General features: G+C 43.1%; 1 protein-coding gene across 3 annotated transcripts in view; it reads left to right on the plus strand.

Annotated features, from left to right (window-relative positions):
• The window catches only part of CLPB (ClpB homolog, mitochondrial AAA ATPase chaperonin), a 146,941-nt gene that overhangs the window by 16,826 nt on the left and 105,829 nt on the right, over positions 1-24,286 (plus strand). For all 3 annotated transcript variants that reach the window (XM_023758750.1, XM_006094486.2, XM_023758751.1), the window contains exon 3: positions 18,580-18,666. In XM_023758750.1, coding sequence (XP_023614518.1) covers positions 18,580-18,666 — 87 coding nt within the window. The remainder of the gene's footprint in view (positions 1-18,579; positions 18,667-24,286) is intronic.

A 24,286-nucleotide genomic window follows, 5' to 3' on the forward strand; every position in this document is an offset into this window, starting at 1 on the left:
TGTCTTGAGAGTTCTCTAAGATCATCACACCATTTTTTCTGAATGCTAGGGTGTAACCCACACAGGCTTTTTGAATGCTGGGATGCTGGAAGGCAGCATAATGTTACAGAAAGAATACAAGATTTTCAGGATTAGAAGACCTGGGTTCCACTTCTGACAGTTACTAACTGGATCTATGCCCCTTAATAAGTCATGGAACCTCCCTTTTTGAGTCTTAGTTTCCAAATCTTATTAACAGGGTTCCCACTGAGAATTTTGAAATAGAGTTCCTAGTGTTAAGCTCTGCAGAGAAAACTGAGTTCATGTAAAGGATTCAGATCACACACTGAATTACCAGGGCTTGCTCAAGTGGGCCTTCACCAGACAGACAGTTCTGCACTGTGGCCCAGGGCCTTGCACCTTTTTCATGGCCCCTGCTCGCTTGCTCCCTGGTGATGGAAGGCAAATGGGGGAGATGGGATTAGCAGTTTTTTCTGAACTTGATGGGTAGGTGAGCTGTGGAAGCAGCCAGTCAACTGCCCAGAAACCCAGCAGAGTCATGTGATTGATTGGCCATGTCCAGGAGCAGAGAACAGCGGGGCCTACTGGGTAGTTTGGAGGGGAGGAGACATGTCTCTGAAGTGCAGCCCAGCCCTGAGATTGAGCCTCTAGTTGACCCTACTGCTTCTTGACTGTGTGGCTTTGGACTAGTGGTTCCTTAACTTTCTCAGAGATCTCCACTATGAAGTATCTTTTTTTTTTTTTTTAATCCTCATCTGAGGATATGTTTATTTATTCTTTTTTTAAGAGGGAGAGGAAGGGAGAGAGAAAGAGAGAGCAAAACAGAGAGCGAAACATCAATGTGAGGAAGAAACATATGCACCCCGACCAGGGATTGAACCTGCTACCTAGGTATGTGCCCTGACTGGGAATGGAACCCACTACTTTTTGGTGTGTGGATGACACTCTAACCAACCAAAAGTTTACCAGTTCGATTCCCTCTCAGGACACATGCCCTGGCTGTGGGCTCAATCCCACGTAGGGAGCATGTAGGAAGCAGCCAATCACTGTTTATAACTCTCACATGGATGTTTCTCCCTCTCTCTTCCTCTCTCTAAAAAGCAATAAAAATGTATTTGAAAGAGAAAAGAAAACAGTTGTCAATATAAGAAATGTCCATACCTGTAAGAATTCTTATGAGTTTATTTGAACCAAACTGATGACAGTTGCCAGGAAACAAAATCACAACAGATTGGAAAATGTCAGTTTTACCATTTATTTTATACATCAGAATCAAGGGGAAGACATAGAGGGTATGAAATTCATTGGTGATAAATTAGGGAGGCAGAGAAAGCAAGAGTGGGATCTCTGGGATTGGATGAAAAATAAAATGAATAGACACATACTTCTTTTACATAGGTGGGTATAAGATACTTAACAGTTAACACCATAACAATAAGAATAAGGGGCTTTGTGGTCTCTTGCTCTGATGGGAGATGGTGCCCTGAGGGGTCTGGAAAAAGGAAGTTACTCTGACTTTCCAAAGATATGTTATTGCAAATGCAAAAAAGACTGTAGCTGATTTTAGTTAAGGTAAAGGTTGACCTTTGTCTATAAAGATACAAGCCTAGGACAGGACTACCTGCTATGACTTGCTTAAGTGAGAAAGTTTTCATTTCAGACCATCCTCTGTGGGTACTTTTGGTCTCTGAGTTTGTTAGGCCACCATGAAGGCCTCCCTGAACTTGTCCAGTTTAATATGTGGCAGCTTTTTCATCCAGAGTCAGGCTAATGTGGTAATGGGCTTACAACATTCAGTTTAGCTGCTTGCTTCACAGTTCCTGTCTGTCCCTGTCCTGTTTGAAAAGCCTTCTCTGAAAACCTCACTTTTGAACTTTGAGACTCTTCTGCATCCTGTTTCCTTCCCTCTCCTCCTTTCTGAGCAGGGGTTCCAGTCCTTCTAAGTAAGACAATAAGTGGTTCTTTCCTTGTGACTTTGCCAGTGGGTCTGCCTAATAGGCTTTTATATCACTGGCAGGAGTCCTGGTGGTAAGGACTTTGGAGTTTAAGAAAACAAGATGTGAATCCCAGCCATGCTATTTGCTAGCACCATGACCCTGGGAAAGCTCCTACCCTCTTTAACCTTAGAGTCTTCATCTGCAAAGTGGGATGATGACTGATGTATCTCACATCATTGCTGTGATTATTAAATGAGAAGATTACATTTAAAAAACCACTGAGTGCTGTACCTAGCACATATGGTTTTTTAAATGTAATTGAGTGTTGTTAATTATACAAGATTTTTGTCCACTATTAGCAAAGTAAATTAAGGCAATGGAGAGAATTTTCTGAATATTCAATTTTTACTCTCCACATTTTCTTAAACTCTTATTGTGGGCATTCAGAGATCCCCAGACTAATGAACCACATGGTAAATGTACACTGAGTGGCCAGATTATTATGACCACACATCAGTACTTCATTGGGCCACCTTTTACCTTCAATATTGTGGCGATTCTTCTTGGCATTGACTCCATGAGATGTTGAAAGGTGATGCGAGGAATCTGACACCATGCCTGATGAATAGCACTGTCCAGTTCTGGGAGATTTGATGGTTGTGGAACCAGCTGCCTGATGGCTCTTTTAACTTCATCCCACAAATGCTCAATTGGATTGAGATCTGGTGATTGTGGGGGCCACCTAAGCAAGGTAAAGTCTCCCTCATGTTCTTGAAACCACTCCTGCACAATACGAGCACCGTGGCATGGCACATTGTCTTGTTGGAAGAAGCCATCTCCATTGGGATATGCCATCAACATGATAGGATGAACCTGATCAGCAATGATACTTAGGTATGTTGTGCTATTCAGACGTTGTTCCACACGAATTAAAGGGCCCAAATCATGCCAGGAAAACATGCCCCAAACTATAACACTGCCTCCACCAGCTTGGAGGGTTGTACTCATGCATGTCAGGTGCATGCTTTCATGCTGTTTCCGCCAAATTCTCACTGACATCTGCATGATGCAACTGGAAACATGATTCATTGGACCACATGATTTTTTTCCAATGCTCGACTGTCCAATCCTTGTGTTCCTGTGCGAGTTGGAGACGTTTTATCTTGGTAACTGCAGACAGCAAAGGTGTTCGAACAGGCCTTGGGCTTCCATATCCCATACGATGCAGTGTACAGCTAATTTGCCTACAAACGTCAGGTGGTCATAATAATCTGGCCACTCAGTGTATATTAAAGTGAAGCAAACAAAACACAAGCCTATTACGCTTAGTTTTATTTTTTTAAGAATCCACATATATCCAGAATTTTATTTAATGTTTATTAAAGTTTTGTATATTATTTTATATATATTATTTGTATGCATATATTATAAAATATTATAAAGAAATATACTAATAACTTAAATATTATTAGTGGCTGATGTTTATTGGATGCCTTTTTTGTGGCAGGCATTATGTGAGGCTTTAATAACTAAATCTTCACAACTGTGCAAGTAATATAATCCCATTTCACAGATGATGAAACAGAAAATCTGTTTCCTTAAGTAATTTGCCCACTTGGAAGTGGCCCACCACTTCTTTTCACAGATGAGGAGTCTGTGAGGTCAGAAACACAGAGAGGCTTGCCTGGGTCTCAATTTCCTTAGCACTCTTCCAGGCTCAGGGAGATGTTTTCTAGCTAAAGGGAGAACCATTTTTATTTGCCTTTTTGGGAATCCACAAGGTTCCTGAAAATAAACAGTCAAATCTAGATCCCTTATCTGTCCTCCCCCAACTCTCCTCTTCATTGACATTCCTGTTCCCACTTGCCAGCCAAACCTGGCCTTTCCCTCCTTCCCAAGAACCCCCATACCTGTCAAACTTGGCTTCTCACTGTCCAGACATATAGCTTACTAAATCATTCCTACCTGTGAGCCTTTGCAGTGCTTCCAACTCCACCCCTGTACTTCTGTCTGTCTAGATCCTATTTAGGCTTTATTGCCCTTTCTCTTCCAGAAAGCTCACCCTCACTAGTAGTAATAGCTGTATTTAATACCCACTCTGTGTGAGGCAGAGTATTAGATACTGTATTATCTTCATTCCTTGCTGCAGTATTGCAAAAGAGATTGTATTATGCCCCTTATCTAGATGAGACAACTTGAGGCTCAGACAGATTTAGTGCCCACATGAATTCAAGGTACGTATGTGCTTTTTCTCACTGCAGTTCACAGCTTGTTCTAACCCATGTTGATCGATCTTATCAAAATTCCCGAGGCCTTAAAGTCTGAGCCACACAGTATCATGTTTAGTTTTTACCTCCTTGTCTTCTTCCTCACTTGCTTCATATCTATGTCTCCTCACCTAGGCTGTGCTATCACAGGCTGAGTGGGCACTCAGAAGGCACATAGTACAGATGAAGTCTGGCCAGTTGATTGATTGGTTGAATGAAATCCTGTTTGTTCCCCAGAGGCTACTCAGCAGCAGGGTGCAGCAGCTGGGCAGGCTGTCTGGTCTCCAGGATTCTCCATTCATGTGGATGGGAGCCAGGAGGCTGCATAAGAATCCTCTCTGAGGCTGGGCTGAGGCTTCTATCTCAGAGTCTTTTGTTTGGGGGGATAGCACCCAGGCCTTCTGGGAACTCTGTGTTTGGTCTGTCTTTGCAGATGGACAGTGAGCAGAAACAGGATATGAAGCACATAATTAGGGGAGGCCCCTGGAATTTCCAAGGGTTGAGATTCTAGCAGGCTGGGCAGGAACCTTCCCAGAACCCATTTGGGCTCAGTCACAGCCCCATCCACCCCCACCTTCCCAGTATGGGTCAGACAGGATCCAAGGCACTTTCGTCTCTGGCCTCATTCAAGTTCCCTCTTTAGATTCTCTGATGGGCAACATCCTGCCAATAGTTGGGCACCTCTAGGTTTAAGGCACTTTCTGCCTCCTGAAGGATAAGAAAACTCTGATTGATCAGCATTTATTCATTCATTTATTCTTTTTCCTTTTGAGAGAGAATTCACATAACCATAAAATTCACCCTTTTAAAGTATACAGTTCAGTTTTTAGTTTTTTATAAGATTATGCAACCATAACCACTAACTCTAGAACATTTTCATCACCAAATCTCCAAAAAACACCCCAGTCCCATTAGCAGACTCCTTACATTCACTGCTGTGAGAATGTAAAATGGTGTAGCCACTTTGGAAAACAGTCTGGCAGTTCCTCAAAATGTTAAACATAGACTTACAATAGGACCCAGTAGTTCCACTTCTAGGTATCTGCCTAAGAAGTATGGAAACAGACATTCACACACAAACCTGTACATGAATGTTCATAGGAATATAGGGATGTTCCCTTGTTTCCTCCTCCCCCAGACCCTGGCAACTCCTAAGCAACTTTCTGTCTCTGGATTTGCCTATCTCAGGGGTTCTCAACCTGTGGGTTGCGACCCCTTTGGCGGTCGAACGACCCTTTCACAGGGGTCGCCTAAGACCATCCTGCATATCAGATATTTATATTATGATTCATAACAGTAGCAACATTACAGTTATGAAGTAGCAACGAAAAGAATTTTATGGTTGGGTCACAACATGAGGAACTGTATTTAAAGGGCCAGAAGGTTGAGAACCACTGGCCTATCTGAACATTTCATGTAAATAGAATCATCTGATATGTGGCCTTTTGTGTCAGGTATTCACTTAGCATGTTTTCAAGAATCATCATGTTATAGCAGGCATCTGTCCTTCATTCCTTTTTATGGCTGATAATATTCTCTGTATAGATATACCACATATACATTCATTAATTGATAGACATTTTTGTTTTCACTTTTTGGCTATTAAAACTAATGCTGCTGTGAATATTCGGTGTTCCTATGACCATTTGTGTATAGGTTTTTGTGTGAAGGTATGTTTCCATATCTCTTGAAAAGATACCTACAGATATCTAGGAGTGGAACTGCTGGGTCCTATGGTAACTGTTTAACATTTTGAGGAACTGCCCAACTGTTTTCCGAAGTGGCTATACCATTTTATATTCTCACAGCAGTGAATGTGAGGGGTCTGATTTCTCCACATCTTTGCCAACATTTTTTAGTGTCTATCTTTTTTATTATAGCCATCCTAGTATATGTGAAGTGATATCTCATTGTGGTTTTGATTTGCATTTCCCTGATGGCTAATGATGTTGAGCATCTTTTTACTAGTATATGCTGATTGGCCATTTCTGTATATTCTTTGGCATATATTCATCCATAAGGCCCATTATGACCAGTATGCCCCATTCAGCATTAAGGAGCATAAAGTTTGTATCATGATGATCTTTGCCTTTCAAGGAACTTGCCAACTGGTAAGAAAATTGTAATTAGTACATATGAAAAGTTAAGGTTTCATAGACAAGGTGGCATTTAGTCTGGGCCTGGAGGTAGGTAGTATTTGGATACAAGGAGCTTGGTGGAAAGACATTCTGGGCAATTGGAATAATGTAAGCAATGGCACTTTGTAATTAGAAAAAATATTTCATCTTCTGATGAATTCTAAATCAATACAGAGTGGGGCAAAAGTAGGTTTACAGTTGTGAGTACATGAAACAGTTTATTCTTATATTGTTATTTATTAATTATTATATTATTTTCCATACAAACAACTGTACACGACTTTTGCCCCACCCTGTTTCTGTAAAAGCACCTGGCATGGCACTTGACACATGGTAGGCTGCTGTTATGTAGTTAGGTCCCTTTACAACTCCCTCTTTGGTCCCTACTCTGTCCTCTAGGACTACAACTGCTCCCTTTTCCTGTTCAGACCTTTCAATATTAGGAGACAGAGCTCTGAGCCAAATAAGCCTTGGTTCCCTGAACTGTGGTTTCAAGTCTTCTCCCCATCCTACTCATTTTCTAATGAAACTGCCACAAAGTTTTTGGTACCTCTTCTGAATTGGAGTGTGGCATGACCACACTGTGAGGAGCAGGACAGTGTTCCCTTTATTAGAGATTTTATGATGCTATTAATATGGTCTGAGCTTGCATTAGCTTTCTTGGCAGCTGCATTGTATTCCTGGATTTTGTTAAGTTTGCAGTCAGCCCAGGCTACTGAGAACCAGGGCTTCCTATACTTCTGTAACCTCTTGGTTGGATTTGTTTAACCTAAAGGCAAGACTACTTTAAAACATTGTATTGCTATGTGAGGAAGAGAGGGAGGGGGAAACGGAGGGAGAGGAGGAGGAGGGATGATGGATTGGGCCTTTCTCATCTTGAGTCTAGGTGAAGGTCTCTTCAAGGGGAAGGTTCTAGAAAGCAGATCTAATCAAAGAATATCTCCGTTCCTCAGATAACTTTCTTAAGGCTTTTCCTTCTTTATCATTTTCTGTTAGTTGGTTAGTCCCATCAGATACATGTCACACACTGGCCCCAGGCTTATATAGGAAAGAGGGAAGAAGATGGGATATGTGCCTTGGAAGGTTGTATGGTTCAGTAGAGGAAGCATGGGCTCCCGTTCTAGGCTGCCACTTACAGGCTATGTAATCTTAAGCAAATCAATTACCCTGTGTAAGACTCAGGCTCCTTTTCTAATCACAGGATCAGATGTGCTCACACATGTTAAGTGCCTGATGCACAGTAGGCTACTCAAGAAATGTGGGCTTTTTTTGAATTCCACCATTCAAAAGTTTTGCAAGACATGAAGAGCCAAGCATGCTGTATGCTCACTGACCCAGTGCAAACAACTCTCAGAGCAACTGTGATACTTAATAACTTAATTTGTGTACTTACTTGTCCCGTTTTCCTATCCCGAATTCAGGCTGGGAGCTCTTTGTAGGCTAGGACCGTATCCAGTTAATCTCAGTGTCCAGCACAGAGGCTGGCTTCAAGAAGAGGCTACTTAAGTTTTGTTACTGGAATGAACCTGAATTAATGAAGGCCAAATCTTTGCCCCCACTGTGTAGGGGGCCAGGTATTGTGGTCGACTTTTGACAATCTATTCTTTACTGAAAGTCTCATGAAATTCTGGAGCTCGGCAGTGGTGGCTCACATGCCAACCCTATTTGAGAAGTTTGAGCCCCCTCTGTGTCTCAATGCCATAGTGTGACAAGCTTCCTGGTAGCTGCCCAGCTGCCCTGTACAGCAGCCTAGAGAGCCCCGCTGTGGAGCCAGTAGGTGGCGCCCATGGCCCTTTCCCACACTCAGCTGCCTATGTAGGCCTTTGCTTCTTGTCACCAAGGCAGCTGCTGACCGGGATGTGGCATGTAGCCCTGGGCAGAGGTACCCAGATGAGGGTGCTCTGGGCTACCCCCTCCACTTTCTGGCCTTATATTGTTGGTTTTCGTGTTTTATTGAATCTCAGCCATGGCACACACCGCTTGGGGAAGCAGAGATGTTTCCTAGAAGATCCCAGGAAATCATTAGGGGAATCTGCTTCTAGCCACCCTTTCTGGCACAGCTCATGCCTTTGACTCCAGGAAGTCGTCTCTGTTGCTCTGACCTACACTCATGGTACTTTCCTCCAGGGTCCTTGTTTGTATTTTAGCTGTTTGCCAGATGTGTAGTTGTCCAGTGAACACCTTGAAGTCAAGGACAGAATTCATCAAAGTGCCCTCATTATCCTGGTCAGAGTCCTATAATAACCAGTCTCATGAAACGTTTGTGGAATGAATGGGTGAATAACAGGAAGTAGTTCTTCAAAAAATTGTTATCCCAATTGAAGGACATTCTACAAACTAGCCTTACTCTACAAAAATATCATTATTATGAAAATCAAAGAAAGCCTGAGGAATTATTCTAGATGAAAAAAAACTGAAGACACATGCAATGTTTTATTCCAGTATTGATCCTGGCTTATAGCTGGATCATGGGGCGGGGAGATTGCTATGAAGGATCTTATTAGGATTATTGGAAAAATTGAATATGGGCTGTATATTAGATAAACATTTTATCAATGTTAACTGTTCTGAATTTGATCATTATTGGTTAGTGATTGTATAAGAGAATGTCCTTGAACTAGGAAATATGTGCTGAAGTATTCAGAAGTAATGGGGGATAATGTCTGAAACTAACCCTCACATGGTCCAGGAAAAAATAGGAAGGAGTGGTAAAGCGCATGAGGCCAAATGAACTGAGAATCTGAGTAAAGGGCATATGAGGAGTTTTTCAGTGCTATTTTTGTAATTGTTCTGTAAGTTTGAAGTCATTTCAAAATAAGAAGCTAAAAAAATAATCTATACACTTTAGTGTGTGCCAAGTTCCTGCTAGAATCTATAAGAGAGATGGGACAAAGAATGGTTACACCAACACTGGACTTTATTCCATTTAATTCAGCAGTATTCATTGATGTTCTGTAGCTCCTCCTTGGCACCTTTGAACAGATAGAACAATAGTAACAGTGACAACTAACATTTGGAAAATGTAAGTGCTTTCACATACATTATCTCCCTTGGTCATCTCAACACCCTTGTTAGGTAAGTCTGGCAGACTGATGAGGTTCAGAGAGGTTAATATGACCTGCCCCCAGTCACCCAGCCTGGAAGAGACAGGTGCAGGCTCCTATCCGGAGCAGTCTATTCCAAGGCTGATGTTTTCTGAACCTCATCCATATCTGTATGTATAAAAGGAAGAGTTGGATTGGATTGGATTGGATTGATGGCTGCAGGTCATTCTTCAAATCCAGTAAGTTTAAAGTGCACATTATACCCTGTGCCTGCACTCATAGGTGCTGCCAGTCCCTTCCCCCCTCACTGCCCACCAACTTCCCTTTCAAGTAGCCCACGCATGAGAGTACTGGGACGGGCCAACTCACTGGAGTGAGAACTTCTAGAGAGCTTCTTAGAGCAGCGGTTCTCAACCTGTGAGTCGCGACCCCTTTGGGGGTTGAACGACCCTTTCACAGGGGTCGCCTAAGACCATTGGAAAACACATATATAATTACATATTGTTTTTGTGATTAATCACCATGCTTTAATTATGTTCAATTTGTAACAATGAAAATACATCCTGCATATCAGATATTTACATTACGATTCATAACAGTAGCAAAATTACGTAGCAACGAAAATAATTTTATGGTTGGGGGTCACCACAACATGAGGAACTGTATTAAAGGGTCGCGGCATTAGGAAGGTTGAGAACCACTGTTCTTAGAGGAAGGGTCTTGAGCTGAACCTTGAAGGAGAGATGCTCAGTTCAAGTAGTAAAAGCAAAAGGTGCCTGAGAGGCCTTGTGTCTGTAGAGTTAGAGCCCCAGGACCCTGCCTAAAGTGGCTGGCCCAGGCTGGGGTCTGAAGCCGCCTTTCCTACTTTACCCGCCCCTCCCAGCCCAGCTGACTGGGTAGATGAGGCACAGATGGAGGCTCTGTGTGGATTCTAGCCCCAGGCGCCTTGCCTCTGCTCAGACAGCCTGGCCTGGTGCTGTTATTACTGTAAACAGGACCTTCTGCGAGGCTCCAGCCAGGGCCCTGTTGCCCAGATAGTGATCATGATTGAGTCTGCATGGCTCACTGCTTCCAGGCCTCTGATGCAGGTGGGACAAGGCTCCTAACCCGTCAGCCCCTCCCCAGCTGCAGCTGAGGGCCCATTGCGAAGGATCCGGAAATCAGTTGGAACAATGCACAATTGAAGTTCAGTGGCCGCTTTGTATTGATTGGTTGTAAAAGGAGGAGGAAGAAAAATCAAGTGGTAACTCCCTCTCCAGAGTAAGCAAGCTGGTTAGCCAGAATAACTCAAAACTGCCCCATATCCTTTGTGGGACACTTCCCCTCCCTCCTCCATACAGCAAGCCTGAGGAGCTGTCTTTTCTTTGGAAGTCTTGCTGATGCCCATGTCTGCTAGGAATCCACTTCTCAATTTTTATGCTACACCTATTTAGAATCCTAAGATTTTAGAACCGGTAGGGAATTGAGGGACCATTTAATTCAGTTCCCTTATTTTACTGCAGAGAACAGTAAGGTTCAGAGAGAGTTATCCAGAATCATGCAGCTAGTTACTGAGAGGGTCATGAGTGGGCTTCTAGCCCAGGTTTATGTCTCAGTTTCCTCTGCCCTGAGAGTGAGAAGCCGCACCCGCACCTTCTACATATACACAGGCACCTAAGTTCTTTGGAAGAGTCAGACACGCAAGTATAAAACAAGTAACTTCCAACACAAGAAGACATATTGGTGGACCATGATGCTACTGCGGGAGGGAGACAAGGAAACTGTGAGAACTGTTATACAGGTTAGCAGAGACACTGTGGCAGCATCAAGGCTGACTTAGGGAAGACTTCTTAGAGGAAGAAAGAATAAATTTTATTTTTTTCCTAAGAAAGTTTTGTGTGTGTTTTTTTAAAGTAATAGTATGCTCATTGTTACAAAAAATAAAACTTAACAATACAGAAATCTTCATAGCAAGAAGTAAGTGTGGCTCCCTCATTCCCCCTCTCCCTCCCCAATCAGAGGTAATCACTGTTGCCTGTTTGGTCTGTAGCCTTCAGAACTCTCTTGGATCTCAGAGATCGGAGCAGATTTGTTTTCCCTTTGATTTGTTACTCTTCTGTGGAAGTCCTCAGCTCTTGGGCTAACAAATCCTTATTCTACTGCGGCCCTTACCAGGGAATTTGAGACCATTATCAATCCACAGAAAAATATGAGGACTTATGTTCTAAGTTCTATGCATACCTTTCATATATCCTATGTTCTTAAAATGGGTAGACACTAATTTGAAAATGATAATAGCATAGGCTCTTGTATTTGTACATTGCTTTATTGCATATCAAGTATTTTTACAGATTTTGTCTCATTGTCTCTTCATGGTACCCCTGTGTGAATATGGAGCAGCGTTGGCAGTCTTCTGTGTTTTTCAGCAGATGTGGAAACAAGCTCAGAGTACCAGGAGCTGTTACTCAGATGAGGGGACTAAATGAGGGTCAGAGAGGCTAAGTCAGTCATTCATCCACAGCTACCCACCAGCAAGTGCCAGAGTCTGCATTTGAACTGGGGTCTCTCCTGCTTATTTTCCTGCCCTGCTCTACCACTTGCAAATTGTACAAGAGTTGGGATTCAACTCTGGACTACTAGTGTGGTCTCTTTATCTACTGTCCTGGGTCACCCCTAGTTAGTGTCACCCACCCCTGCCCTGCCAAGCAGGAGACCTAGTTCATTAGGGAAGGGCCTTCCACAGTGAAGAAAGGCCTGCAGTGCACACCCCCACTCCCAGCCCCTGGACACAAGCTGCTCTACCCTGAGTGGCAACCTGCATTAAGCATTCCACTCATCATCTCTGGGATGATGGAATCCTAACCTTTTCGGAGACACCGTGCTCTGTCACAAGCATTGCTCTTTTTAAAAGAGATTAATTTACTTGCCGCATTTTGTCCATTGGTGAAAATCATAGGGGAGACCAAGGGTGACTTTCTTAGGCCTCAGAGGCCCTTTCAGCCACTCTCAGCAGGCAGCCACCCGCCCAGCTGGCCCAGGACTTTGAAATAACTGCCTGCTGGGCATTCACTTGCAAAGCAACAAAATGAAATGGAGGAGACCTGGGTTTGGGAAATCCAAACTTTTGGGGCTACTGTACACACGGAGGGGAAGTAGGGAGGGGGCCGAGGGGCCCACCCAGCTCCTAAACTGGAAAAGTTGTTTGTACTTGGGCTAATTTTTAGTGGTGTTTATGTTTGTTCTTATCCTTCCTTGATCTACCAGGTGCCATCATTCCTGTCTCTTTTAATCCTTACAACCACCTTGCACAATGGGGATTAATATCCCCCATTTCACAGCTAGTAAGTGACAGAGCCAGAATCTGAACTCCAGCTTTTAGACTTCAGGGTCATTGCTTTTTCTATTATACCTCAGCCCCAAGAGGCTGCAAAAAATGATGCTCAATAAGGAAGCTGGGTAGGGCTCAAAAGCTGAGTCTCACTGAAGAACACTAAGATTTGTCGCCTTTGAATGATCCCTCAGGTTTGTGGAGCCCTTTCCCTCAGATTGAACTGTCACCTCCTAAAACCCTAGTGGACCCATGAAGAATTTGAAGCTTAGAGAGATGATATGACTCCCCTAGGTTGTAAGAGTAGAAGGTGGCAGAACTAGAACTAGAACCCAGGTCTCCTGACTCAGCCCTTTGCTCTTTCAGCTCTATTAATTGAAAGAATTAGCAAGTTTGGAGGAGCCCTCTCTCCCAGCAATTCCTCCTCTTAAAAGAACCCTGCAATGTACAGAAAAGGAGACCCAAAAATGCTATTACGCATATAACAAGTAGCTCAGAATTGTTGGTAATCAGAGGCATGTAAATTAAAACAATAATATGAGATCCTTTACACCAGTTGGACTTGCAGTGACTAGGAAGCTTGCTACTTACAAGTGTTGGCTGGGAGAGTGGTACACAGGGACACCCCTGTCCTGCTGATGGAAGGGTAGATGGAGCAGCTATCCTGTAAAGGATGTTGGCACAATTAGTCAAGCCAAGTAATGTAAACGCTATAACTCAGGCATCTCACTCTGAGTGCATGCTCCAGGGAAATACACATGTCCAAAGGGCACATGCAAGAGGATGTTCTTTGAGCATTACTCTTGTGGAGATGGGAGAGCAGAGAAGGAAAATCTGATAGGATGTGGCATGGAAAATTACTCAGCAGCTTAAAAAATGGAATTGTATACTTAGCAGTATGAGCATATCTTAAAGTGCAATTTGTGAAAAAAGTAATAAATACACACACACACAGACACACACATACACACACACATATGTAGTCTTGTGTGTGTGTGTGTGTGTGTGTGTGTGTGTGTGTGAAACTTTCAGACTTTATTTATTTATTTATTTACTTATTTTGTTAATCCTCACCCAAGGGTATTTTTCCATTGATTTTTTTAGGGAGAGTGGAAGAGAAAGGGTAAGACAGAAATATTGATGTGAGAGAAACACATCAATTGGTTGCCTCCTGCACAAGCCCCGACCAGAGCCTGGGCTGGGGAGGAGCCTGCAAGCATGGTACATGCCCTTGACCAGAATCAAACCTGGGACCCTTTGGTCTGCAGGCCGACACTTTATCCACTGAGCCAAACCGGCTAGGACTATTCTTTTTTTTTTTTTTTAATATATTCATTGATTTTTTACAGAGAGGAAGAGAGATGGATAGAGAGTTAGAAACATCGATGAGAGAGAAACATCGATCAGCTGCCTCCTGCACACTCCCTACTGGGGATGTACCCGCAACCAAGGTACATGCCCTTGACCGGAATCTAACCTGGGACCCTTGAGTCCGCAGGCTGACGCTCTATCCACTGAGCCAAACCGGTTAGGGCTAGGACTATTCTTTATATATATACTAGTGGCCTGGTGCACAAAATTCGTGCATGGGGCGGGGGCGTGGGGGCGGGTGGGGAGACTCCCTCAGCCCGGCCTGCACCCTCTCCAATCTGGGACATCCTTCTCGCAATCTGGGACCGCTGGCTCCTAACCGCTTGCCTGCCTGCCTGCCTGCCTGCCTGATTGCCCCTAACCACTTCTGCCTGCCAGCCTGATCACCCCCTAACCGCTCCCCTGCCGACCTGATCGCCCACAACTGCCCTCTCCTGCCACAACCCGCCTCCTTTGCGTGAGGCGGCGGAGACGCCAGGACCGGCCTCCTCCTCACCGCACAGAGGTGCGAGACCCCAGGCCTCACCGCATAGAGCGGCGCTGGGCCCCACCTCTGCTGTGCGCGTGGCCATCTTGTGGCGGCCACCTTGTGACGATGTCATGTGCAAGGGCCACCTAGGCTTTTATTAGTATAGATTTAAAAGCCTGGTTGGGCCCTGACCGGTTTGGCTCAGTGGATAGAGCGTCAGCCTGCGGACTCAAGGGTCCCAGGTTCAATTCTGGTCAAGGGCATGTACCTTGGTTGCAGGCACATACCCAGTAGGGAGTGTGCAGGAGGCAGCTGATCGATGTTTCTCTCTCGTCGATGTTCCTAACTCTCTATCCCTCTCCCTTCCTCTCTGTAAAAAATCAATAAAATATATTTTTTTAAAAAATAAATAAAAGCCTGGTTGGCTTAGGTCCTAAATAGCAAGAACCTCTGTCTTGTCTCCTTGTCAGTAGCTAGCATATGCTTGGACACAGAGCATGTCAGTGCACATGCTTGTTGAATAAATTAACACAGGAGTGCCTAGAGCCAGCCTGGTTGAATTATCTAGGTGGTCCTATGTGACCCTGTCTCAGAACCCCTGAGTATTGGCCAACTTGCCATTACTGGCTTGAGACCAGAACACCTTGTTCCCTCAGAGGACTAGAAGTAGAATAGGGTGGGAGGTAGAAATTACCTGTCAAGCTATATGCCAGGCATTACGCTGCAATCGCTGTAAATTAGAGTTTATCATCCCTAATTGATAGGTTAGAAAACTGAGACTCAGAATTGATTTGCTCAAGGTTATTCAGCTGGACCAGAATTTGAATTCCGGGCTTTATTCAAAGGGCTTTATTCAAAGCCCTTTATTCATCCTTTTTCTTTTTGTTACACTACACTCAGCCCTCAAGGGGCAGGAGGAGGAGGCATCTCAATCTTCTTTTTTTAGCTCTGTCTCCAGAGCAGTGCCGCTTTCAGAATTCTCTGAGCCCAGCCAGGCAGGGGAATACGGATCACTGGCCCACTGAAGGCATGAGGGATTCTGTCTGTGCTGTTTCTCCTAGCCATGTCCTGCTTTCTCATGTCTCTGCCCTAGCTCATCTCTTCAGGTCTGTATTATAGCAGTCTCCAAACTGGTCTACTTGTCCCCGTTTCTACACTCTTCCCTTTCAGATTCAGCCTGCTTAAGCTATTAGGGTAATTTTATAATTTCTTTTGCCCCAAAACCTTCAATGACAACCATACTGCCTATGGTGAGAGTCTAAGGAATAGCAAATAGGTTTCCTCTCTGTTGCCAGCTTCAGTTGATTGACGGTAGTTGATTGGAACCAATGTTAAGGAGGATACTGAGGGTCTTTCAGAGGCCCCACAGGAAAGAACTGCTTGGAGAGATTTGTGATTTCTGACTTAGATGCAGGACAGTAGCACACATGTCAGGCATTTATCAACTCTTTAGATTAAGTTTTTAACCTAGAGTCCACTATTTCATGAGGACCTGTGAACCCCTGGACATTGTATGTAAAAAAATTGTGTGTGTGTGTGTGTGTGTGTGTGTGTGTGTTGGGGCGGGGGGGGTTGTATGCTCCTGTACACTTTTCTGGAGTCATCAGCTTTGATCATATTCTAAAAGAAGTGCATAGCTCAAAAAAGGTTTATGCCCACTGCCTTGCCTCCTAGCTTGGGTTTGAGGCCCTGTTGTAGGCCCTGAATACCTGAGCAGCTGTTTCTCTACTGTGAACTGTCACCCAGATGGGTCTAACTGATTGTCTCTGAACATACCTTCACATTGCTTCCCTGCTTCTGAATAGTATCCCATTCCTTGTGTCTTGACTGCCTTGCACTTCATCCCTTGACTCTAAACTGCTCCGTTCTTCAAGGCACAGTTCAAGTCTTTCCCTTCACAGATCTCTGATTTGGTCCTAATATTCTAGTCTTCTGGATTGAGGAGCAGAGAAGTGAGACCATCTGATCAAAATCACAGTTAGGATCCAGGACTCCAGTCTTTTACTTCTCAGAACCCTGGGCTCTCCACAGCACCACGTAGCCTGCACACTAGGGAAGTGTATAAGTTAGAAAGGAAGCTTTGTACAAGAGTTGTTGTTGTTTTTTTTGTCTCATAGAAAATTTATCCCCAAGATTTTCACCTCTTTAGCATTCTTGGCCATAGAAAATTGTTCCTGCATAAAATAAGTTTAACAGTATATATGGTAAGAGGCCCAGAAGAAATCCTCCAAACTAGACATGAGAGATGAGGGTTTCCCAGCCTCCTCTCCTGACACTCCCTCCTTACATTGCGTGCCCCAATAATGCCAAACCTCTTTCAGATCCTCATATACCCCATGCTGTCTTCTCTGGGGTAGAGGCTTTACCTCTACCTGGAGCACTCCCTCCTCTCCCTCGTTTCCTTTTGTCTGGCTAGCGCTCTATTATCACCTCCAAAGAGAGACCTCTGGGTCACTAGACTGGGTTAGGTTCCCTGGTTGTGCACCTGCAACCTGCAGTCCCCATTCATAGCACTCATCTGATGTATACGTATGTGCTTGTTGGTCTGTCTTCCCTACTCAGGCTTTGTGTCATTTTATCCTCCCAAGCCTTAGTCACCTGCTTACTAAACAGCACCGAGTTTTTATTTGGCTTGATCCAGAGGATCATTTACTACACAAGAATGGTACCAGGACTCAACTCCAAGCTTCTGGATTCTGTCAGTGCCCTTTCATCTAGAACCCACTGAAGAGGAGTCAGCCTCCCAGTTCCCCCAAACACCCTCCCCCTTCCTCCTAAGCAGATCCTGCCTTGTTGGTGAATCACTCTTGACTTTTGGTCTCCTCCTTCCTGGCCTCCTGTAGCACTACTGGTGGGTTCCACACACTACAGGCTTTGTTTTCCTACTGTCTTGAGTCCTTCCCCACAACCAAATTGTATAGCTCCCTAGGTTAGACTCTATGCTTTTTCCTCATCCCAGAATCTAGCATTGAATCCAGCACATATTGTGGATTTGCTGGAGTCAATTTAGTTTTTTGTCTAACAAGTGACATGGAATCAGGTTTAGAATAGAGGAAGGGTGGTCAGGTGAGAAAGATTCAGGCTGTAGAGCCGCTGTTGACCTGGATTCCAGTCATTGTACTGCCCTTTTACTTGCTTTGTGACCTTCAGTGAGTCATTTCACCTCACTATTACCTCATCCATAAAAAGAGCTTAGTATCATCTCCTTAAGCTTGTGCAAAGAGTAAATGAGAGCATGTATGTAAAGTTCTGAAGGCAGTTCCTACTTGTAGTAGGTGCTGAGGATTGATTCTATTTATTCCCCTTCTCTCTGTCCACTTCCACATTGTAGGGCCCCTCTGTTCCCAGGACCCAGGATTCAGGCTTTTAGTGGTATACTTATAACCCTGTGTTAGTTAATTTATCCAACAACTATTGAGTCCTTACTACATGTTAGGCACTGGCATATAGAGTCAAATAAGTTCCTGTGGACCTCCTAGAAACCTAATTTAGCATTTCTATCATTGTTTCCATCTTTCCTTGGGTTAAAAAATTTCCAAGTTTCAAACAACCACCATACAGAGAAACTTGAAGAGAGTGATCCTTTTGTAACCTGGGAACTACAAATAAGAAGTGTCCCTGGGCATCTGGTGCTAAGCATGGGGAAATTCTAAGGAAGGAAGAGAGATCTGTGGACTGAATGAGTCAAGGAGCCTTCTCAGGGAGAGTCCTCAGCCAGGATCGTATCCCATGGCATGAAAGTGGGATTAGAACAGGCATAGAGGCAGGGAGAGAGCATTCTGGACCGAGGGAGGAGTGTCAGGGTACGAAGGTAGGGAAGGCAGATATTTTTCAGAAGGCTGGGAGGATAACAGCAAGGGGCAGACTCATTTAGGGGAAGAGAGAGAGAGAGAGGTAGGGGAAACCTGGAGTTGGGGAGACTGGCTAGAGGTGCTGGGATGGATATTGAATTCTCAAAAGCCTCTATTCCTGTTTGTTGGCTATCTCATTTCTTCACTCTTAGGTCCATGGGAAGCCGTACACTGAAAATATTTCTCTCTTTCTAGGCTGTTGTCGGAAGGTGCAGATGTCAACGCAAGGCACAAACTTGGCTGGACAGCACTTATGGTGGCAGCCATCAGCCGAAACGACAGGTAGGAGATCTCCTTTTACACAGGGCTTCCTTAGCCAGATCTCTGCAGATCACATTACTGAATCCTCTCTCACCCTTGCCTGTCCCCCTGCTGTCTTCTCCAGAGACAGGAAGGTGAACTCAGCTTAAGGAATTGATCTGTACCCAGTGCAATGGAAAATGTAGGAGATATTGAGAGAGAAGATATAGCTGTGAATTCCAACTCACTGGCTTTGTGACCTTAGATAAGTCTTTGCATTACTGAAATAACGAAATGTTTGAAAGCCTGTCAATAAATGTAATTTTAAAAAAAGAAAGAAAGCCTGTCGTAAGCAATTAAGTTAAGTGTACTTGTGTGAGTTATCCACCATTTATCTGTGTTGAGAAGTCGACAATCTGTCCCCATCGAGGGCTTCTCTGGGCTGTTTCTTTGGCGGTTCTAATGGAAATTGGGGAAGGTGGGGGCATTCCTGCCCTCCCATTGGAGGCATGCTATTTTCCTACCTGCTTGCCCATTCCTTTAGAATGTAGCTGTTGTGTAAAGATTTAAATAGTCTACTTTGTGTAGAGAGTTATCGCTAATTCTCACAACCACCCCCACAACATATGTGTTATTCTCATTTTGGAGGTAAGAAAACTGAAGCCCAAAGAGATAAAGTGATTTGTTTAAGGTTACACAGACAGGATTTAGGACCTGGTCTGGCAGCCTACAAAGTCTGTGTGTTTTACTATATATACCTCACTGCTGCCTGCCTCTGCTAGATCCCAGTCTCGTGTTGAGTGCTGCCTTTCCATCCCACTATCTAGCTGTGAATGTGCAAAAGAATTGATTAAATAAGAGCAAAAATAAATGCTTTTAAAGAGAGTGATCTGCCCTAACCGGTTTGGCTCAGTGGATAGAGCGTCGGCCTGCGCACTCAAGGGTCCCGGGTTCGATTCCGGTCAAGGGCATGTACCTTGGTTGGGGGCACATCCCCAGCGGGAGGCGTGCAGGAGGCAGCTGATCGTTGTTTCTCTCTCATCAACATTTCTAACTCTCTATCCCTCTCCCTTCCTCTCTGTAAAAAATCAATAAAATATATTTAAAAAAAAAATAAAGAGAGTGATCTACTTTAGTAGTAACCACTGTAATTGATAGTTGGAGGTACCAATTTTAATTTTCCCTTCCAGCAGATCTTTAAGGCTTTTATGTGCCAGTCTTAACCACCTTTGGAAAGGTCATAAATGTGATGGAAACCAACAAAACAGGAATTTTATAATATAGGGGTGGCACTGCCTCAGACTGCCTGAAAGACTTACCTGTACTTGAGATAGGTCTCTCTTCTCTGCTCTTCTGTTGTGAACTTGTTCTCAGCACGGGGAAATTCTTAGGCTCAAGATCAGCACTCCACTTCCTTATTTGCCTCTAGCTCCTAGCACTTAGTTTTTTAAAAGAAAAATTGATGTAAATGGACTTTGCAATTGAGACCTGGAGTTTAGTCCTGGTTCTGACCCTTAGTTGAGTTTCAGAATTCTATGGACATCGTTTCTCCACCTGAAATTAATCATTTCCACAAACATTTGGTAAATATTTACTCTGAGCCAAACTCTGTGCTAATCATTGGGTAATCAGAGACCTTGGGAGCTCATGGCCTAATGTGGGGGGGAAAGGCAGGTAGAGAGAGTATAGTGTAACCAGTGGTGTCAGAGCAGTGTGAACAGGATATTATCGAAGCAGAGGGTGTGAGAGGACTGAATCTGGCAGCAGAGTAGATTCTCGCTATGTGCTCATGAGAATCAAATGAGATAATAATATATGTGCTACAGGTTACAACTGGTGAGTTGCTATTCTCAGCTCACATAGACCTCTCTATGCAAAAATGCACATGTTTATTCTACCACTGATACTCCACCTACCACCACTTCCACCCTACCCACCAGTCTTTCCCAGCTTGCAGGTGTCTCCATCTGAAAGAGACAGACAGTGGTGAAGAAAAGGGTTAGAGAGGAGTGTGCCCTTATGTGTAGTATATTTTCAATATTGGAACAGAATTGCAAATAACACTATACTTAAGAGTACTGTCAATCAGTGAACAGATAGCTAGTAGTGATGTGCTTTGGGGACACTTCTTTCTGAATCTAATGAGTTGTTAGTTTAACTGATGGCCTGTCTTTATCCAGGGCCATTAGCACATCAGTGATGTTCATTGAGCAAAGTGAGAGTGTTGGCTTGTATTTATTTGCTTTGGTTCCTAGAACTAATTATTGGTGTATTAAGTGTTCATTTTGTGCCCTCCTCTTAATTCCAGTACCCAGAGAAGACAGATTTTTAGTGAAAATAGCATACTCTCAGGTTGGTTTATTTATTCATATCACAAATTTTGGGGGGCACCTACTGTTTGCCAGGCACTGTGCTTGACAAAGATCCCCACCTTCATAGAGCTTATTTCTATACAGATGGTGGTCCCTGAATAGAGAGAGGCAGGGACAGACAATAAACAAATATAGTGCAGAAGTAACCCACATAATATATTAGAAGGTAAGAAGTGCTGTGGAAAAAAGGAAAAATAGAATCTGGTAAAAGGGTATCTCAAGAGTACATTAGTAAGAGTGAGTAGGCCCATTGGTAAGGCGTCCTGGGAATAGTCCTAAAGAATTATCACTTCCATACCAGCACAACCTACCAATAAAGTTTTTCTTTATTGGAAGTGTGCTGATGCTAATCTAACCAGTCACCAAACCCTCTGGAATCATATTGGCCAGGCCTGAAACGCCACCACCTTTTAATTGAGTTTGGATGAAGGGAAGGTAGAGGGGTAGCCCTTGATTCAAGGCTAAAAGCAGAGAATCGTCGTCTTTAGAATATTGGCAGTCCAAGTTCAAGGGAGAGATCCTGAAAGTAGCCTAATCATTTCATCCTTAACTGCTTTATTGCCTTTAGTGAGCACTTGCTTAATATGTTAAATCCTTAGGGACATAAAACAGAATAGTCTCTATTCTTAAGGAGACTAACTTCATGTGAACTTTTATTTATGTATGTATTTGTTATCTTATTTAATTTTGAATAGTACTATTTTATTTAAGTTTGAATAGAGAATACAGTGCTATAGAACAAAAATTTTAAAAGTCTATATGAGAACTTAATTTATAATTTATTTCTTCCTTTTATTTCCAAAAAGGGTTTGAGGTGACGTAAATTAAAATACAAATATAAATGTACACAGGAGAGTTAAACTGGATCAAGATCAGAAATCATATTGGTAAAAGGAAAGATAATTGTATCAGGATTGAACCAGAGATTTTCCGAAAATAGGTTTATTGTTTTTGTAAAAATAATATAGAAGAAGAAAGTAGCAGTGAACTGAATTCCCTCTATCTAGAGACTGATCATTGTGTGTATGTGTAATTTTACAAAAATGGGACCATGCTACACTCACTGTAAATCAAATAGTGAAATCAAGTATTAATTTAGATTGGAGTTCTCCAATGAGCGTGGCAAACAAGGGACAGAGAGTTTGGTTCTTCAGGAGAGGGAAACTTTGTTCTGACATTCCTTCATATTATCATTTCATGCATCCAGTAATATTTTTCAAACTATACTGTGTCAGGTGCTGATGTGCCAGGCTATGAGGAGATTCAGATAATAAGCATTACAACCTTTGCCTTAAGCTTACTGGGACTACTGACATCAAGGACTTGAATAATGTGATGGCCATTGTCTTCAGTAGCCGTTCTGCCAAAGATTAACCAACATTCTAACTAGGAAAATCCTTTTGCCAGCCCTCTCCATCCACAGTGCGCTCTCCATAAGCCTCATGCCACAGTCATTTATTTAACCTGAGTCTGGGTGCCTCATTCTGTGTTGTACTCTGACCCAGTCCAGCTAAAGGCTAAGCCACAGGGTCCCAGGATGATCACTGTGAATTAGCATAGCCTTTACCGGCTCGTGCAAATATACCCAGCCTTGAGTTAAATTCAATTAGTTTTTCTTTAAGAAGGGAAAGAAATCCAATTTTATCAAACATGGACAGACGGTGGAAGGCACTTTGATGTTACAACCTCTCAGTGATGCTTTACTTAGTCACAAGTTCATAAGCAAGAAGGCTTAATTACTTGGGAAAACACAGGATTAAAACTGGATACAATGGCTGAGTATCCGCTTTTGGGCGACTTGATTCGAACCCATGCACCCAGTTCGTGTGTGGTGCAAACTTTGATGTGCACTATGGCAAGCTGAAAGTCATCACCCCCCTCAGGGAAGCTCCTTCATACGGCATTTGCAGGATGTATAGGCGGAGAGGCAGGGCCTGCCCAGGCCTGTTTGCTCAACTTTGATGTCCAAGCAGCCACAGGCTCCACTGTTTGCTCTTCCACTGAGGGATGGATTGGGAGCCTCCTACCTTTCCCAGTGGACAATGGCCAGCAATGGAGTGTGACGACTGTTGACCATTCCAGGAGCCTGGCAGACCAGAACAGGGCTTTGGGAGGTGCAGAGCCTGGGAGGTCAAAAGCTGTTTATAGGAGAGCCATTTCTCCAGATGTAGCTTTCCTTAAAACCTAATGTTGGTTGGATGTTTATAGTGGAAGTAAAAATAGTCTCATGAGTTTTAGCAGGTACCAAGTGTATTGTTTGATCCTCTGTCCAGTAGCACTAGGTATTTGTAAATTGAAAGTTTAAGTCTTTCCTATTCCCTTTATCCATGTATATGCAGGGGATAGTGGTTTAGAAAGAAAATGGTATGATTTAGATCCTTATAATTTCTAATTCCTCAAAAAAGAAGCAGTCAAAACACATTTGATAAAGGAATGGTATCCAGAAGATATAAAGAACTCTTATAAATCAGTAAGAAAAGGACAAACAACTCATTTTTTTTAATGGGCAAAAGATTTGTGCAGACACTAAAAAAAGAGATGGATGGTAAAGCACATGAAAAGATACTCAGCATTAGTCATTTAGGGAAATGCAAATTAAAATCATGAGATACCACTACATAACCTATTAACTACAATGGCTAAAATTTAGAAAAATTGACAATACGAAGTGCTGACAAAGTTGCAGAACAATTGTCATCGTTGCTGATAGGGGTGCAGGATGGTATAGCCACTTTGGAAAACACTTTGGCAGTTTCTTATAAAGGTAAAGGCAGTTTCTTACCTTACAACCCAGTAATACCAACTCCCAGGTACTTGTCCACAAGAAATAAAAACGTACATCTACAGAAAGGCCTATATGTAAATATTTAAAGTAGCTTTATTCATAATCACCAAAAACTAGAGTCACCCATATATCCATCAACTGGTTAATGGGTGGACAAATTATGGTGCATCCATACAGTGGACTACTATGCAGCAATAAAAAGAACAAACGACTCTTACATGCAACACATGGACAAATCTTAAAAGCCTTGTGCTAACTTAAAGCCAGACACAAAAAGCTACCTACTTTAATTCCAATTATATGACAGTCTGGAAAAGAAGTAGTTTAGGGACGGAAATCAGGTAAGTGTTTAGGAGCGGGAGGAAGGGCCCAAAGTCTTTCCTATTGGGGTGATAAAAATATTCTAAGTCTTGATTGTGGTGGTGGCTATACTACCAAATCTCATCAAATTGTACATCTTAAAGGGGTGAATTTTACTATGATAATTGATACTTTAATAGACTGA

The sequence above is a fragment of the Myotis lucifugus genome, unplaced genomic scaffold (genome assembly GCF_000147115.1).
Source record: "Myotis lucifugus unplaced genomic scaffold, Myoluc2.0 scaffold_138, whole genome shotgun sequence".
Classification (NCBI taxonomy): Eukaryota; Metazoa; Chordata; class Mammalia; order Chiroptera; family Vespertilionidae; genus Myotis; species Myotis lucifugus.